Here is an 18,724-nt window from a genome sequence, read left to right on the forward strand (position 1 = left end):
TGAGTTTTAGTTCTTTCACAGTTTATCTTGCTTTTTTTTTTTTCTTTTAAAGCAGGCAAGATCTATGGGAAGAAGACAAATCTAAGTTATAAAAATGTGTACTAAAGAGTTGTTTGTGCAAAACTGCATCATGTAGTTGCCAGCCCTTTTTTCCAGAACTCTTGTTTTCAGCATACTTTCAGTCCTATCAGGTAGAGCTTTAGTGACAAAGATACCTTTCATCTTTTAGACTTCTGGAGGCTACTGATCTTCTCTGTGATGTTATGTGATAACAAATATAAGAAGCTAGGCTAAGATTTGAGTTCAGTGTTTAACAGTTGAATACATTCTACATTGTCAGAATGTTCCATTTACAGAGTATCTCCTGCATAGTTTTTAATGCTTGAATGTAAAACTAACTTTTTCAATAAGAGTTTTAAAATATTTAGTGAACAAAAAATACAGAATTATGCTCTATAATTTTTTATCTAAAAAGTACCGAAAGGAAAAATAGAATTAAGTAGGGTCTGAGTTCATATCTCAATTATAGTTGCTGAACACTTACTTGAGGAAACATATGGATGTTGCTTTTTTGGTTTTTTTTAAAGCTATATTGAGATCAGTTAACCCCACAATTCACCTAAAGTACAACTCAATGTGTTTATTTATTTTAATTCCAGTATAATTAAAATACAGTGTCATATTAGTTTCAGGTACAGTATAGTAGTTTAGCAATTCTGTGTTACTTGGTTGCTGATCACAAGTGCACACTTAATCCCCTTCACCTATTTCACACATACCCCCTCTCACCTCCCCTCTGGTAACCACCAGTGTGTTCTCTGTATTTAAGAGTCTGTATTTTGTTTGTCTCTTTTTTTTCCGTTTGTTTTGTTCCTTAAATTTCACATGTGAGTAAAATCATATGGTATTTATCTTTCTCTGACTACTTTTCTTACTCTCTAAATCCATCAGTGTTGTTGCAGATAGCAAGATTTTGGTCTTTTATGGCCGAGTAATATTCCATTGTGTATATATACCATATTTTCTTTTTTTTTTTTTTTAATTTCTTTAAGATTTTATTTATTCATGAGAGAGAGAGAGAGGCAGAGACATAGGCAGAGAGAGAAGCAGTCTCCATGCAGGAAGCCTGATGTGGGACTCAATCCCCCCGGACTCCAGGATCACGCCCTGAGCTGAAGGCAGACATTCAACTGCTGAGCCCCTCAGGCGTCTCTATACCATATTTTCTTTATCCATTCATCTATTGATGGACACTTGGCCTGCTTTCCATTCTTTGGCTAATGTCAGTAATGCTGCAGTAAATACAAGGATGCATAGATCTTTTCAAATCAGTGTTTTCATATTGTTTTTGTAAATACACAGTAGTGGGATAACTGGATCATATGTTAATTCCATTTTTAATTTTTTAAGGGCCCTCCATACTGTTTTCCATAGTGGCTGCACCAATTTACATCTCTACCAGCAGTGCACAAGGCTCCATTTTCTCCATATCCTTGTCAATACTTATTTTTTGTCTTTTTAGTACTAGCCCTCTGACTTGTATAAGGTGATATCTCATTATGGTTTTTTTCCATTTCCCTGGTAATTAGTGATGTTGAGCATTTTTTCATGTGTTTGTTGCCATCTGTATGTCTTTTTTTGGAGAAAAGTCTGTTCATGTCTTCTGCCTACTTTTTAATTGGATTCTTTGGGTTTTTGTTGTTGAATTGTGTGAATTCCTTTTTTTTTTTTTTTTTGGCATGAGTTCTTTATATAATTTGCATACTACTTATCAGATAAATCATTTACTAATATCTTCTGCCATTCAGTACATTGTCTTTTTGTTCTGTTGATCGTTTCCTTTGCTGTGTAGAAACTTTGTGTTTTGATATAGTCCCGATCGTTTATTTTTGCTTTTGTTTTCCTGGTCTCAGGAGACATAATCTAGAAAAATGTTGCTGTGACCAGTGTCAGAGAAATTACTGCCTGTGCTCTCTTCTAGGATATTTCTGGTTTCAGGTCTCATATTTAGATCTTTAATTCATTTTGAGTTTATTTTTTATGGTGTAAGAATGTGGTCCAGTTTCATTCTTTTGTATTTAGCTGTCCAGTTTTCCCAACACCATTTGCTAAAGAGACATTTCCCATATATACTTGCTCCCTTTGTTATAGATTAACTGACTATATAATTATGGGTTTATTTCTGGGCTCTCTATTTTGTTCCATTGATCTTATGTCTATTTGTGTGCTAGTATACTGTTTTGATTACTATGGTATATCTTGAAATCTGGGATCACAATACATCCAGTTTTGTTCTTTTTAAAGATTACAGATTGTGGTGCTTTTCTTTTTTTGGTAGAGTATATGTACTTTATAAGGCATATTTATAGTAATTTCTTATGAACCGTTATTCTTGCATTTTCCTCCTCTGTAAGTGCCAGCACATCAGATCCACCAACAGCCAATATCAAGCCAACTCCTGTTGTGTCTACTCCAAGTAAAGTGACAGCTGCAGCTATGGCTGGGAATAAGTCAACACCCAGAGCTAGTATCCGCCCAATGGTCACACCTGCAACTGTTACAAATCCTACTACTACCCCAACAGCTACAGTGATGCCCACTACACAAGTAGAATCACAGGAAGGTAAGTAAAATAGTAACAGATATGATTGGATTGACTGCTTAACTTAGATTTATTATGAGAAGATAGTAACTTCAAGGATAAATGAGACTTCCACTAAGCTAAAGTCAACATACAGTAAAGGTGGGTAGTTAATATTTTCAAGGGTATGCCTCTTAGAATACTCATTAATGCAGCGAATTTCCTCCCTCCTCCCATCCCTTCCTTTCTGCTTTGTTTTGTTTTTAAGCTGAAGGAGGGGGAAAAATAGCGCACCTTTAAATATATAGCATGTTTTTCTAAGGCCAACATTTTTACTTCTCCTGGCTAAGGAAGATATGAAATCTACCTTGGAGAACCATACTAAATGACTGGTTCAACCCAGACCCCACTTTTTCACTGAAACTGTCTCACTTTTTCATTACTTTTTCCACTTTGTTCCCCTGGGTAGTTTCTTACTCAGTACTGATGCTTAATAAAAATTTATAATTTATCTTTGAGCTTCTTTGATTCATTTATCTTATTTGGTTGTAATTTAAATAAAATCATAAGTACAAAGAGTTTTAGATACTTATTTAGCTATTTATCTAATTTAGATTAATTAAATAAGCTAATTGGTTATTTAATTACCTAAAAATTAGATATTTAATTAGTCAAGTAATAATTTAATTACAGTTTATTTAATTACACCTATACACTACTGTATCAGTCACACAGGTAACACAAAAATACATAATACATTACCCACGCTATTTTTGCTTAGTGAGTGGTGAGAGGTATGTATACAAATCACTATGCAAAATGTTACCTATAACACAGTAGGGAGGGAAAAATCTAGCTTTGCTAAGAATAGAAGACTTAATATATTAAATATTATTTTTCAGCTATGCAATCAGAAGGGCCTGTGGAACATGTTCCAGTTTTTGGAAGCACAAGTGGTTCTGTCCGTTCTACTAGTCCTAATGTCCAGCCTTCTATCCCTCAACCCATTTTAACTGTTCAGCAACAGACACAGGCTACAGCTTTTGTGCAGCCCACCCAACAGAGTCATCCTCAGATTGAGCCTGCAAATCAAGAGCTATCCCCCAACATAGTAGAAGTTGTACAGAGTTCACCAGTTGAGCGTCCTTCTACTTCCACAGCAGTATTTGGCACTGGTAATCTGGAATTTATTTTAAATTGTGGATTTTTATTTTTTGGTAAGCTTAATTTTAAGATGAAGTTAGAGTAGACCTGTGCATTTGTAGTTCATTGGATATAAAATACACCTCTTGAGTATTTGTACATACTTGTTTTCTAACCAGTATTAGAAAGGATGAATAAATTCCTAACACTTAGTTTCATGTTTACTACTAGATCACTTGTTTTTGTCATTCACATCTTTCTTTCCTTCCAGTTATTTTGACTGATTTTAAAAGTGATACAACTCCATAACATTTTACATCATTTAATTCAGGTCCTGAGAAAAAAGACATGTAAGAGAAGACCATATAAGGATTTTCAAAAAAAAAATAATAATAAGGATTTTCAAATCTAAACATACAATATAAATTTTTTTATCCTAGGAGTCCCAGGTTTTATAACTATAGAAGGCCTTAGGTAAACTTTGCAATTGTATATCAGTACACAGTGAATCGAATGCATTGCTATAAAAGTCAATGGGGTTTATTAACCACAGATAAGATTGATAGTATAAGACCATTAATTCAAAGCACAGGTTGCTCTTTGTTTACATAGATTAGCAGGAATAAATTATGTTGAATTGTTAATTAAGTGTTCACTATGTCATTCTTTAGTTAAATGGCCAAAATACAAAATGGACAAAAAATTAACTTTGTCTCAATGAGTTTATCAACTTCTGATTCGAAATTTAAATTATGTCATTTCAAAGTGTCAGCTACCCCAAGTTCTTCTTTGCCTAAACGGACACGTGAAGAGGAAGAGGATAGCACCATAGAAGCATCAGACCAGGTCTCTGATGATACAGTGGAAATGCCTCTTCCAAAGAAGTTGAAAAGTGTTACCCCTGTAGGAACTGAGGTAAGATATTCTTTCAGTTACAACATTATTAGGTGAATGGACCTGTTGGGGCCAGAACCCATTACCTAGAAAACTCTTATTGAACTTAGTACAAAGTTTCATCTTACAGTTCAGATACTGTTGCTGTTGCCAACTTATTTTTCTGGGTCTTATTATATCTTTAATTGAATTATTTCTCATTTCAATTAAAAAACATATAGGGGCACCTGGGGTGGCTCAGTTGGTTGGTTAAGTGATTGACTCTTAATTTCCACTCAGGTAATGATCTCAGGGTTGTGAGATCGAGCCCTGCTTTGGGCTCTGCACTTGGTGTGGAACCTGCTTAAGATTTTCTCTCTCCCTTTCCCCTGTCCTTCCTCCCCACCACCCCCCTTAAAAACAAAAACAAAAAAAACAAAAAAGACCTACAGTTATAAAAACTTAAGTTGTATTCCATTTGAAAGTTGGGTGTTTCTTAATTCAAAGAATAAAGAGTTTAAGTTTTGTGGACATTTTAAACTATTGTCTGCCATCTTTTTCTCAGATTAATCAAAACTGTATCCCTTTATTTTTTTTTTATTCCTTTATTTTCTGTTGTTGAAGCCAAAACTGTAATGAATTAAATTTTACTCCGAAACATTAAGACTACTAAATTAATTTCATTACCATGTATTTAACTAGTGTTTGTAAATCTTATTTATACAGAAGTGGAACGTGATTAATATACATTATACATTATATAAATGTAAGAATATTTCTGTTGTGCTTCATAAAATTATAGAATTAAGTTTTATTTTATTGGGGGAGAACTAGCTGAAGAGATGACACTTCATCTAGTAAATTGATCTGGTTAGCACAGTTTTTATGTTATGATTCAGGAAGAAGTTATGGCAGAAGAAAGTACTGATGGAGAGGTAGAAACTCAAGTATACAATCAAGATTCTCAAGATTCCATTGGAGAAGTAAGTAAAAACATATTTAAGGTAGCGAGTTGTTGCTTTTAATGAATGAAATTGGCTTTGACAAATTGAAACATTATTTGTACTTCTTTTTAACTTGATGCTTTTATATTTAATAAAATATTAGAATTACCATTGCAGTTTCTACTTTGCTTTACTTCCAATTAGTATTCTGCCTTCTAAACTTTGTTAAAGAAATTGTTTTGTTTATGGGGCACCTGGGTGGCTTAGTCAGTTAGGCATCCTACTCTTGATTTCAATTCCGGTCATAATCCTCAGTGTCATAAGTCTCGAGCCCTGGGTCAGGCTCCATGCTTAGTACTGAGTCTGCTTGTCCCTCTCCCTGTGCTCCCCTCCCCTCGACTCCCCACATGAGCATGCTCTCAAATAAATAAATCATTTTTAAAAAATGTTTTTGCTTATACTTAGCACAGATCTTTGCAGGCTAAGAGTTGTCATGAGTGAAGATTATCCAATGCTAATTATTTGGAAGTATGAGTGCTGGTTGAGTCTTGAGTTACTCCATAGTGCCCCTTTGGTGGTCCTCTGTTGCTCTCTCCTCTCTTCTCTTACTAAATTAAAATAACCTGTGAAAGGAAGTGCATTTATATATTTTTTCATTTTTTTGAACTCTTAAGTTAGGCTTTTCCAGAGGCAGCCTCACTAGGGGAAATATGTAGACTCTGAAGCTACAAACCATTTGGTTCCGTTCCTGACCATACCACTAAGAAGCTTTGTGACTATGGGAAGTCATTGATTCTCTCTAAGCCTTGGTCTTCTAATCTGTTAGAATAATATAACATTATTTTTAGTGTATTGTAAAGTACCTAAAATAACACCTGCCACACATTAAGTGCTCAAAATATTACTTACTTTTCTTCCATCTCCTGCCACACTAATTGGGAATGCATAATATAGTAATATTAATAGTTAAACTACTAATAAACACAGTTCATTACTCTGTATGCCAAGAATTGTTCTAAGAAATTAGCATTTATTAACTAACTGAATCTTTAACAGCCCTGTTGCATAGGTGAAGAAACAGATAATCAGATAAGTGACGTACCCAAGTTCTGATAGTGCTGGCACTGAGACTTGAACTTAGGGTATCTAGTTTCCAGTTATACTCCTTAACTTGAAACAGTACATTCTGTCTGGATAAATTTTCATGATCATTTATTCTAAAATTATCTACATAAAATTAAGGAACTATCTCAGGCTAATCATCAGCAACCATAGATTGCAAGTGAATTTTGGTTTCTTCTAGATGCATTAATTTTTAAGTTAATTTTCCCTGTTTTCCTTGACTAAGAACAGAAAACTAAACCTTATAAATGCATAGTACTATCAATGGTCTCCATTTCATGGATCATTCAGAGTATCATATCTAAAGAGCGTAATACCAATTTTGAAATAACATGTGAATTTCTAATTTATTGCCAGACTTGGTTAAATTATACTAAAATCTTCTGTGCAAAGCTTTTTATTGAGATTGGCAAAATTATCTATGACTCAGAACTACCATTTGGTTTTCCATTTCACTTTTAGCTCTATCTACTGAATGCATAATGGTTCGTTTTTCTGATTTTTTTGATGATGGAGCAGATGTTCTTTATAAATGTTGCTTTTTTTGAAATAAGCATGTCACTTTGAAGCACATTTTTAATTATACCATGAATTACTCACTTTTTTCCATTACAACAAATATAATCCTTATGAATGAGTTCACAAGACATTGTTTCAGGCTTGTATAAAAAATAGATTTTGCCAGGTGCTTAACTTAAAAAGTAGACATTTAATTTCGTTATAGTAAATAACAAAAATAAAGTTGTTTTTTTTTTTAAGATTTTTATTTATTCATGAGAGACACACAGGCGGGGGCGGGTGGTGGTGCAGAGACACAGGCAGAGGGAGAAGCAGGCTCCATGCAGGCAACCTGACATGGGACTCGATCCTGGGTCTCCAGGATCAGGCCTTGGGCTGAAGGTGGCAATAAACCGCTGAGCCACCCAGACTGCCCTAAAGTTTTTAAATTATAGTTTATTTCGGTAGCTAACAAGATGGAATTGTGAGGATGAATTAAGCAAAGAATTATTTTAGTATCTAATGTCTTTAATGTAACTCAAAGGCTTAAGATAGTTTAGGGGGAGAAGTATCTTCGTAAAATGACAATAATAAAAGCTTATTTTATTTAGTATGCTTCCCAGACTATTTCTGGTTTAGGGAATAAACTTTTTTTTAAATAATAAGTTGCAGGCCCATGAATATTCTTTTTTTTACTTTGGTTTGCAACTGCACTGTCAACTAACCATATTGGCTCTTGAACACTTCAAATATAGCTAGTCTGAATTGAGATAGACTGTGGGTATAAAATATACATTGGTTTTAAAGACTTACTACAAATTTCAAAAGGTAGTATATCTGATTAAAATTCTTAGTTTGATTACTTATTGGAATATTTTGTATATATTAATACTGTTAAACTAATTTTACTTGTTCCATTTGTTTTTAAGTGACTACTAAAAAAATTAAAATCATGTACGTGACTCATATTGTAGATTACAGTATGTTTCTTTTTTTTTTTTTTCATTTTTATTTATTTATGATAGTCACAGAGAGAGAGAGAGAGAGAGAGAGAGAGAGAGGCAGAGACATAGGCAGAGGGAGAAGCAGGCTCCATGCACCGGGAGCCTGATGTGGGATTCGATCCTGGGTCTCCAGGATCGTGCCCTGGGCCAAAGGCAGGCGCCAAACCGCTGCGCCACCCAGGGATCCCTACAGTATGTTTCTGTTGAACAACGCTTGATCTGCAATATCACACTGGTAGTTTTGAATACACCTATATTTTTTTATATACATTTTTTCTTTTTTATTGGAGTATTAGCCAATGAGGTTTATAATAATTATTCTATAGGAAGACAATAAAGATTCCCAATGATTTATTTTCTTTAGTGTGTGTTTCAAATTAACTCTTCCCTTTTTTTTAAGATTTTTATTTATTTTTAGGAAGAGAGAAAGAACACACGAGTAGGGGGAGGGGCATAGAAAAGGGAGGAGAAAGAATCTCAGGCTGACTCTGCTGAGCATGGAACCAAGGGAGCTCAATACTGGGCTTGATCTCATAACCTGAGCCAAAATCAAGAGTCAGACTCTTAATTGAGCTACTCATGTACCCCAAATTAACTCTGTTTTTATTCTTTTTTTAAAGTTTTTTTTTTTAAAGATTTTATTTCCTTAGCTAGCAAGAGAGTAGACAAGTGGAGGGGAGGGGCAGAGGGAGAGGGAGAAGCAGACTTCTCACTGTGAAGGGAGCCTGATGCGGCATCAATCCCAGGACCCCAGGACTATGACATGAGCCAAAGGCAGACACTCCAATGATTCAGTCACCCAGGCACCCTAATTCTGCTTTTAAAAAACCTATTTTAAAAATAAAATACTACTAGTCCACAAGTATTTTTTTGTCCTAGGTATACAGTATCTCCCTGATACTTTCAGGTATATTTGACTTTCTCATTTTTTTTTAAGTTTTCAATTTTTTACTCTTAAAGGGAGTTACTCAGGGAGATTATACTCCAATGGAAGACAGTGAAGAAACCTCTCAGTCTTTACAAATAGACCTTGGACCACTTCAGTCAGATCAGCAAACAACAACTTCATCCCAAGATGGTCAGGGCAAAGGAGATGATGTCATTGTAATTGACAGTGATGATGAAGAAGAGGATGATGATGAAAATGATGGAGAACATGAGGTAAATCATCCATTGTTTTTAAACTGCTGGATGAAATGCACAAATCCTTACCACTGCTCACTCATCAGTAACATTTGATTCCCTGTCAGTTTATTCTTTTTTTTTTTTTTTTTTTTAAGAATTTATTTACTTATGAGGCACAGAGAGAGGCAGACACAGCAGGCAGAGGGAGAAGCAGGCTCCATGCCAGGAGCCCAACCTGGGACTGGATCCTGGGTCTCCAGGATCACACCCTGGGCTGAAGGCGATGCTAAACCGCTGAGCCATCCGGGCTGCCCCCCTGTCGGTTTAAATAGATTATTTTTATTTAATATTATTTATTATTTATTTAATAAATAACATATGATGAAATTATGAATTTCATAATTTACATAACATGAATTAACATATGATGAAATTAAGCATAGAACAAGTGATGAAAAATCCCTTTTTTTATTGTCAAGCCCTTTAAGATTTGCTAAATTTTTTAATTAAACTTAATTTTAAATCTTACTGCTAAGAGACTAGATTTAATTATAAGGTCTGTCATTTCTGTAGATAAACTAGGGTATTTTTTTCTTGTATAGTCCCATAATTTTTTTCAAAAATAATAGAGGATTTTTTTTTCTAATTGAAGCATATTTTAAGTGAACTTAAATTTTATTTATTTTATTTTAGGAATTAATCCTATATTGACAACCACTCATTTTAGATCCTTAATCAAACAATGTTTTTTAAAAGCTCATAGTATAATTTCATGATTTGTTTTCTTCCATGCCACTTTTGAAATTTAGAAATAAAGTGGCATCTGACACTTTGTGAACATCTGGGAGCTTTGATCTTTGAACTAATCTCATGAACAGTTAGAATATAGAACTGATTATTATTGTACTCTTCCCAATAAGCCTCACGATTTTGGTATTTGCTGCCACTGAACCAATTCCATATAGTTCTCAGGACAATTCTTATGTCCTGATAAGTGGTATGTAATTGAAATTTTTAAACATGCTATTAAGAAATGCAGGATATGTGTGATACATCTTAGATCTTTGTTTTTACTTGGGCACGTGTCTACCAGGATTATGAAGAGGATGAAGAAGATGATGACGATGATGAAGATGACACAGGGATGGGAGACGAGGGTGAGGATAGTAACGAAGGCACTGGTAGTGCAGATGGCAATGATGGATATGAAGCTGATGATGCTGAGGTAACTGGCTAGAACTGTAACTATCCACTTTCTTCAAGAATTTGCTAGAAAACATACTGTTTTCCAAGGATATTCAAAGAACAGTAAAATATTTTATACTTCCTTATTTGTTGTTACTGTGGTTCAGTTTGGTTATTATGTTTTAAGATAATTGTTTATTTGCTCTTAGTCATTGTATTTTGTTGATTAGGGTGGTGATGGGACTGATCCAGGCACAGAAACAGAAGAAAGTATGGGTGGAGGTGAAAGTAATCAGAGAGCTGCTGATTCTCAAAACAGTGGTGAGACCTTTTTTCATCTCTTTTTAATTGAATACTTCTGGTAATATCATCGAAGCAAAGATTGCATTTAATTATCATGTAGGTAATAACACTTGGTTAGTAAATTGGCAAGCAAGAGATTGGCTTATTTCTAGCTTTACTATTCTCTCATAAAGTCTACTCTTTCTCTTGGATTGGACAGAACTCAATAGCACTCTCATGCTGATTCAAATATCTTTTGACATTAAACAGCTACCAGCCCCCAGCTTTCTGCTACAACCTACAACAAAGAGAAAAAACAGATCTGCAGTCCTCTTCAGGGTCTGTTGGCTGGAGAGAGAAAAGTGGCTGTCTTGCCTTGCCATTGTAGACTTCAGAATATTTATCACTGTAAAGTATTACTGTCTTTTCTAGCATATCAGACTTCTGTAAGATTCCAGTGTTCTGAAATCTATAAAGTATTACAAATGCAATGTATTGCTGCTATTTTTATTAAGTGGAAAAGTTAAATGAGGGACACCTGGGTGGCTCAGTGGTTGAATGACTGCCTTCAGCTCAGGGCGTGATCCTGGAGTCCTGGGATTGAGTACCACATTGGGCTCCCCACAGGGAACCTGCTTTTCCCTCTGCCTCTGTTTCTGCCTCTCTCTCTGTGTTTCTCATGAATAAATAAAATCTTAAAAAAAAAAAAAAAAGTTAAATGAGCAGTAATAGCAGTTCACAGCCAGAAGGGATCATCTAAATCAAGCCACGTGTTTAAGGGTTTATGGGTATTGGAGCTTTACTTGACTTATTTTGCATTGGATAAAAGATATTTTGGTCATTGTGGCATGCTTTCTGTTAAATATTTGAAAGAATGAGTCCAGACCTCACTGAAATAGAGGTATTAAAGGATTATGGAAATCACAGAAAATTTTATTTTAGAGTCATTTTTAAATGTGTTTTAAAGAATTAGTGATCATCTGGTGTATTATTCTGAGCTAAAATCATAGAAATCATATAGTAAAACCTTATATGTTTAGACTATTGGGAAAACAGTGTATCTGAGTTTCCATATAAGCCTGTGTGTTTAAAAATGCAAGATATATGCTCATTTGAATTAAGATAGAGCAAGGGTATAAGCAGCCTTTCAACTTTTTAATTTTTTTAAGAAAAAAGTAATGAATATTAATATATATACTAAAAAATAGTATACTTTCTTAGCTACTTTCTAAGGGACATAAGGAGAAAGATAATAATACTTTGGTCCATAATTTATATTTTGTAAAACATTTCATAGATTTTGGAAACATCCTGTATGTGTTATATAGTTGGGATACAGGAGGAAGTTTTGTTTTGTTTTGTTTTGTTTGTGTTTTTTTGCCTCTTTAGGTATTATTACTAAACGTCTTGTCTTTTGAGGGCTAATGTTCATAGTCATTTTTTTTTTTCAGACACAAAGCATAGTCGATGCTCATTGAATACTTGTTGGAGACTTTATTTTTTACAATCAAGCAAAAATAGGCCTAGTGATCTAGATAAAATTAAGTTAGTGGATGGATTCAGTACCTTGTCAGGAAGTTACAAAGGAAGCTTTTCCTGAGCAATTGTATTTGTATTAAATTACAGTTGTATCAAATTAAAGAGATGCCTGCATCAGAAATTAATGTATAATGTATGATTCCCCAAAAACATTACTACTAAAAGCTAACTATTGGCCCAGAAGCTTTACTGATTTCATAAAAAAGTCAATTGTGTTTTTATAGTGTATTGTACTGTGTTCTTAGAATAAAGTAAGTTAGAGAAAAGAAAACATTATTAAGATAATCATAAGGAAGAGAAGATACATTTACAGTGCTATACTGTAAAAAATCTACTGAAAGTGAACCTGTGCAGTTCAAATTCATGTTGTTTAAGGATCAACTCTATTTAATTCTTATAATAAGCTTATCATTTTAGGTACTAATTAAGATCTGAGAAGGGGCACTTGGCTGGCTAAGCTGGTAGAGGATACAACTCATGATCTCAGTTATGAATTTGAGCCCCATGTTGGGCATAGAGATTACTTTAGAAAAAAGCAGGGTCACATAGCTGTTAAATGTTGTAGCTAGAATCCCATCGCAGACCTCACTTTTTTTTTTTCCAGACCTCACTTTTTTTTTTCCAAGTTCCGATAGCCTGTTTACTTTCACAGTGTGAAACAGCTTCTGTTGTTTCTACCATGTATGTAGAAGACCTAGACATGTGAAGGACCAATGAAATTCAAAGTTTAAGAAATCCAAAATATGAAAATATCTTTTAGTTGGTGCCATTAACCAACCAAAGGAATAGACGCAAAGAGGTTAAGGGACTTGCCTAAGTCTGCACAGCTGATAATTGCACTCCCATTCTCCACACCTCACTACTTTCCTTCTGAAAGTATTGGTGAGGTGAACATCCCTAATGGTGAGATTTATATCTCGGGGATTGTCCCATTTATTCTGTGATAAATTTAATAGTTCAAAATAAGCTTCTCTTTTCCTATAGGTGAAGGTAATACAGGTACTGCAGAGTCATCTTTTTCCCAGGACATTTCTAGAGAACAGCAGCCATCATCGGCATCTGAAAGACAGACTCCCCGAGCACCTCAGTCTCCAAGACGCCCCCCACACCCTCTTCCTCCACGATTGACCATCCATGCTCCACCTCAAGAATTGGGACCACCAGTTCAGGTATTAAAAGTACTGACCAATCTGGAAAATCTTGGCTTCATCTCTTCTTCTTTCCATTAGATACTACTATTTCCAGAAATTAAGTGAAGTTTTTAATGTTTTAACATATTTTTATATAAAGTTTTTTGAACTGAAATTAATTTTATTTCTTTTTCTTGAAATACAGCAGTAATTTACTTTATAAATAAGGTGAACTTTGGAAAGGCAAGGCTTACTAAAAGTTGTATGTGGGGGCGTGTGGATGGCTCAGTGTTTGAGCATCTATCTGCCTTCAGCTCAGATTGTGATCCTGGGGTCCTGGGGTTAAGTCCCACATCGGGCTCCCTACAGGGAGCCTGCTTCTCCCTCTGCCTATGTCTCTGCTTCTCTCTCTGTGCCTCTCATGAATAAATAAAATCTTTTAAAAAGATAAATAAATAAAAATAAAAGTATATAAATTGAAATGATTACCAAGTCATAGCAAATAAAGGTCTGGATACTTTTTATACAGATTTAAAAAGAAAAAGAGTTTCTTGGATTTTAATTAAAGTAAATTTCTAATTTTTTTCAATACATTATTAATTTCCACTTCTATAGTTAATGAAAGCATTCATGACCCTTAATTCATGAAAGGAGCGCTCTTTCTAATACGGTTGGGTGTCTCTTAACAGAAACTCTTACAGAAACAGCAGTAAAACTCAAGATCTTAGTAATATAGCTCGAGTCTTAGCTTGTAACATAGTGTACTGAAAACCACCAAGTGAGATTCTACTAAAATACTATAGATAAAGATAATCTCTTTATATAAAAATATGAAATCTTAGTGGATTGTGTGTTGATCCTTCAGAGTATATACCAAAACTACCAATTTAGAATTGTCTAAATTGGGAGACAATTTATATGAAAATTATATTGCTATTTGAACTCTGAAGGATAATTAAACTTTAAGATCCAAAGGAGCCATCTTGCGTCCCCACGTGTGTGCACCTAATCTCAGCTGGTCCACCGGAGACCCCCTGAGCGCCAATCCTAGTCCCCTGCGCGGTCCCATTTCCGCTCCAACAAGATGAAAGAAACTATCATGAACCAGGAGAAACTCGCCAGACTGCAAGCACAAACGCGCATTGATGGGAAAGGAACTGCTCACCGGAAGAAGAAGGTGGTTCATAGAACAGCTACAGCAGATGATAAAAAACTTCAGTTCTCCTTAAAGAAGTTAGGGGTATAAACAGTATCTCTGGTATTGAAGAAGTGACTGTGTTCCCAAACCAAGGAACAGTGATCCACTTTAACAACCTTAAAGTTCAGGCATTGCTGGCAGCGAACACTTTCACTATTACAGGCCATGCTGAGACAAAGCAGCTGACAGAAATGCTACCCAGTATCTTAAATCAGCTTGGTGCAGACAATCTGACTAGTTTAAGACTGGCTGAAGCTCTGCCCAAACAATCTGTGGATGGAAAAGCACCACTTGCTACCAGAGAGGAAGGATAATGATGATGAAGTTCCAGATCTTGTGGAGAATTTTGATGAAGCTTCCAAGAATGAAGCAAACTGAATTGAGTCAACTTCTGAAGAAGATAAAACTTGAAGAAGTTACTGGGAGCTGCTATTGTATGACTGCTTTTTAAAATTTTGTTCATGGATCTGATAAAATTTAGGTCTCTAATATTTTTAAGCCCAAGCCCCTTGGACATTGCAGATGTTTTCAGTTTTTGCTTATACACAATTCATTCTTTGCAGCTAATTAAGCTGAAGAAGCCTGGGAATAAAGTTTGAAACAAGGTTAATAAAGTTCTTTGCCTAGGGAAAAAAAAAAGATCCAAAGGCATACTTAATAATATTGTAGGTTAAGGAAATAGAAACTAGATATGTTATATACAAATAAAATAGATCAAAGATTGGTTTTAAATATTGGTTAATATTTTGTCTGTTGGTTCATAAAATATTTTTTGGTTGATATAGTCTATATGATTAAAATTTTATCACTATTTAAAATGGAATTCTTTAGTGCAAGTATTAGTTTTTCCTGAGAAGATATCCTGACGGCTGTATTATCTGCTAATGTTTCAGTTATCTTGTTATCATTGTAATAAGCTGTATCTGTTGGTGCTTGGTTCTTGTTTCATTGTCTTGGTTCCTTAAAACAAATGTAATTCCTTTCTTGACACAGAGAATTCAGATGACTCGGAGGCAATCTGTAGGACGGGGGCTGCAGTTGACTCCAGGAATAGGTGGCATGGTAACTATTTACACATTATGTAAAAGTGACTCATTTGTTTAGCAAATATGTATATGTATATGTATATATGTATACATATATATGTATATATATGTATATGTAGATACATAATATATATATATGTATATGTATATACAAATATGTATAGCTCATATATATGTTTCTGTCCCGTTTATTCCTTATTTTCTGTCTTTGTTTTAGCAGCAGCATTTTTTTGATGATGAAGACAGAACTGTCCCAAGTACTCCAACTCTTGTGGTTCCACATCGTACTGATGGATTTGCTGAAGCAATTCAGTAAGTTCATGAAAAAAGAACATATTTTGTGACTAATCATTTCTTCCTGTTTCGCTGTCAGTTTGTTTACAGTTGGTTGATTCATTGAGTCCTCTGTTGGTGTACTAAGCACTTGTGGTAGCAGGGTTGAGGGTATAGTGTTGAGGAAAATTATATAGAGGTGAATGAAGGGCTGGGCACCTGGGTAGCTTCATGGGTTAAGTGTCCGACTCTTGATTTTGGCTTAGGTCATGATCTCAGGATCATGAGATCGAGTCCCAAGTCAGTCTCCAAGCTCAGCATGGACCTTGCTTAAGATTTTTTCCTCTCTCTCCTGCCCTTCCACCTACCAACCCTCTTGCCAACTCCCACACTGTGCACTTTCTCTATTAAAAAAAAAAAAGTGAATAAAATACAGCTGTTTCCATCAGGAATTTGAAATTTAAAGGCAGTATAACAGTGGTTAAGAACACAGACTTCAGATTCAGCCCAGGTTTGAAACCTAGTTGCACTGTTTACTAGCTGTATCAGGTTAAGTTCTCTATTCCTGAGTATCTTCGTTTTACTAATGGGAATAATAACACAGTAATTCCTACCATGTAAGTTGTGAGAATTAAATGAACTGAATTTATGCTAATGTGTTTAGAATATTACCTGGCATGTAGTAAGTGCCTTGCAAATGTTGATAAAGGTGTTGGTAATGGCAGTGATTGTGATGGGATGGTATTACTTGGTATTTGGTATTACAAAAGCCAAGCATATGAGGAACTGATTGTCACCTAAATAGTCTAGAAGAATAAAAGCAGAAGCAAGAGGCTTTTTAATACAAAAGAAGGGATTCGTTGCAACAATTAAGGGAGAAGAATCTGAGACAACTTAATGGGGATGACATTGAATTGATGTCTTAGAAAAGAATTCTAAGAAAAGATTCTTAGAAAAGAGTACCTGACACTCAATGAACATTTCCATGAATTAGTTTATTTAATCTTTATAGCTATGAGAATAGACACCATTATTGTTGTTATTTTACAAATACATTAACAGAGATGTTTACAGATGTATTAACAAATTTGTCAAATATCAGACAGCCAGAAAGTGGCATGCTAACTTGTGCTATACCTCTACTCCTAAAGGATAAAAAAGCTTTCTGAGTGAAAGTACACGTTTAATTGTGGCTAAAGTATTAGCTGTGTAGCAGGATATAATTGAATATCAGGATGAAAAAGTTCCACAAACTTGGAAAAAATTGATTTTTCTGTAGTATATGGTAACATACAGCTATCAAAACCTTTTTTTTTTTTTAAAGAAGCATTTATTTATTTATGAGAGAGAGGGAGAGAGTGCACACAGAAGCTAGGAGAGTGGGGAAAGGGCTAGAGGCAAAAGTAAAGGAACAAGCAGACTCCATGCTGAGAACAGAGCTGAGGCAAAGCTTGATCCCATGACCCTGAGCTCACAACCCGAGCTGAAACCAGGAGGCTGATGCTCAACTGACTGAACCACCCAGGTTCTCCTATCAAAACCTATTTTAAACTTGCTCATAACTCGTCTTAACTAACATGGCTTTACAAGCCAGCCATTCAGTATCTGCCTCTCCCTTCTGGAAGTCAGCCTGGCAGAAACAGACTCCATTAAACAGCTTCCGAATGACAGCTAGTCAACAGATTCTTGAATAGCTCAGAATGCAAGGTTCTTCTATAGTAGAATAGCTTCATAAAGATAAGTTTTAAAATCCACCTGAAAAAAAAAATAAAATCCACCTGAAAGAAAATGTCCTTAACTAAAGCAATAATGTCGATGTGGGAAAAAAATAGATTAAAGAGTTATTACAGACATAAATCCATAAACATTAGTGGCTGGCTAGTGAAGGAAGGTAGGGTCAGGAGTGGGCAAAGAGAGATAATGCTGTTTTATATCCTGGATTGTGAGCAGGAAGATGGATAATAGTCCTATCAGAACAAGGGTAGAAAAAGTGTCTAGCCGTCTAATACTAGAATTTTTCTAGACCTTGGGAGCTCTGTCAGAGAGGAAATGGGATAGAGGTCACTCAATTTATCTGTGACTCAGCAGTGAAAACTAAGATAAAACTTGGTCTCGTGACTGCATTCTAACCCTTTTTTTTGTTACATCTCATTTTAGATTTGTGTTGTTTTTAGTGTATCTACATGGAGATTGATACCCAGCAGATTCAGGAAGTCTGAGGCATGGTTCAGGAGATCTGAAAGTTACATATAAATTACACCTATAAGTCATATATATAAATATTATTATTGAATTCATTGACAATTGATATTTTGAAAATGTTTTTATAAGGATTTTTGTATCAACTTTCAATCTTTTTTTTTTTCCTGCTTTGTGCTTGTTTTCCCTTCTCCTGTATTGTTTTCTTTCTTTTTTCTTTTTTTTGTTCCTGTATTGTTTTCTATCATTGTAATTTAAACAAGATAACTTTAAATTTTATCTTAAGTTAATTTTTATCTACTTAGTTCCCCACAAGTTGCTGGTGTTCCTAGATTCCGGTTTGGGCCACCTGAAGATATGCCACAAACAAGTTCAAGTCACTCTGATCTTGGCCAACTTGCTTCTCAAGGAGGTAAATAGATAAATAAATGCTTAGATCTCCTGGGTTTATACACATTCAATAATAAACTATTCAGATGTGATTTTTTTTTAAAGTGAGTAAATACATTTTTTAGGTTGATATCTAAATAATTCCTATGCAAACATGAAAAAAAAATCTGTATTTGCTACATGTTAAACACT

At 34.7% G+C, this 18,724-nt stretch overlaps 1 protein-coding gene and 1 pseudogene across 4 annotated transcripts in view; both read left to right on the top strand.

Annotated features, from left to right (window-relative positions):
- TPR (translocated promoter region, nuclear basket protein) overlaps window positions 1-18,724 on the top strand; it is a 67,424-nt gene that overhangs the window by 41,960 nt on the left and 6,740 nt on the right. Inside the window, exons 37-48 of one of the 4 annotated variants that reach the window (XM_072733152.1) lie at window positions 2,415-2,623; window positions 3,484-3,756; window positions 4,491-4,639; window positions 5,497-5,580; window positions 9,126-9,326; window positions 10,384-10,515; window positions 10,706-10,796; window positions 11,028-11,165; window positions 13,281-13,465; window positions 15,618-15,686; window positions 15,888-15,982; window positions 18,448-18,554. In XM_072733152.1, coding sequence (XP_072589253.1) covers window positions 2,415-2,623; window positions 3,484-3,756; window positions 4,491-4,639; window positions 5,497-5,580; window positions 9,126-9,326; window positions 10,384-10,515; window positions 10,706-10,796; window positions 11,028-11,165; window positions 13,281-13,465; window positions 15,618-15,686; window positions 15,888-15,982; window positions 18,448-18,554 — 1,733 coding nt within the window. The remainder of the gene's footprint in view (window positions 1-2,414; window positions 2,624-3,483; window positions 3,757-4,490; window positions 4,640-5,496; window positions 5,581-9,125; window positions 9,327-10,383; window positions 10,516-10,705; window positions 10,797-11,027; window positions 11,166-13,280; window positions 13,466-15,617; window positions 15,687-15,887; window positions 15,983-18,447; window positions 18,555-18,724) is intronic. The other 3 variants (XM_072733153.1, XM_026001204.2, XM_072733154.1) reach the window with 3 other exon arrangements.
- Window positions 14,396-15,241, top strand: LOC112921827 (transcription factor BTF3 pseudogene; annotated as a pseudogene).

Source organism: Vulpes vulpes, chromosome 13, assembly GCF_048418805.1.
Source record: "Vulpes vulpes isolate BD-2025 chromosome 13, VulVul3, whole genome shotgun sequence".
Lineage (NCBI taxonomy): Eukaryota > Metazoa > Chordata > Mammalia > Carnivora > Canidae > Vulpes > Vulpes vulpes.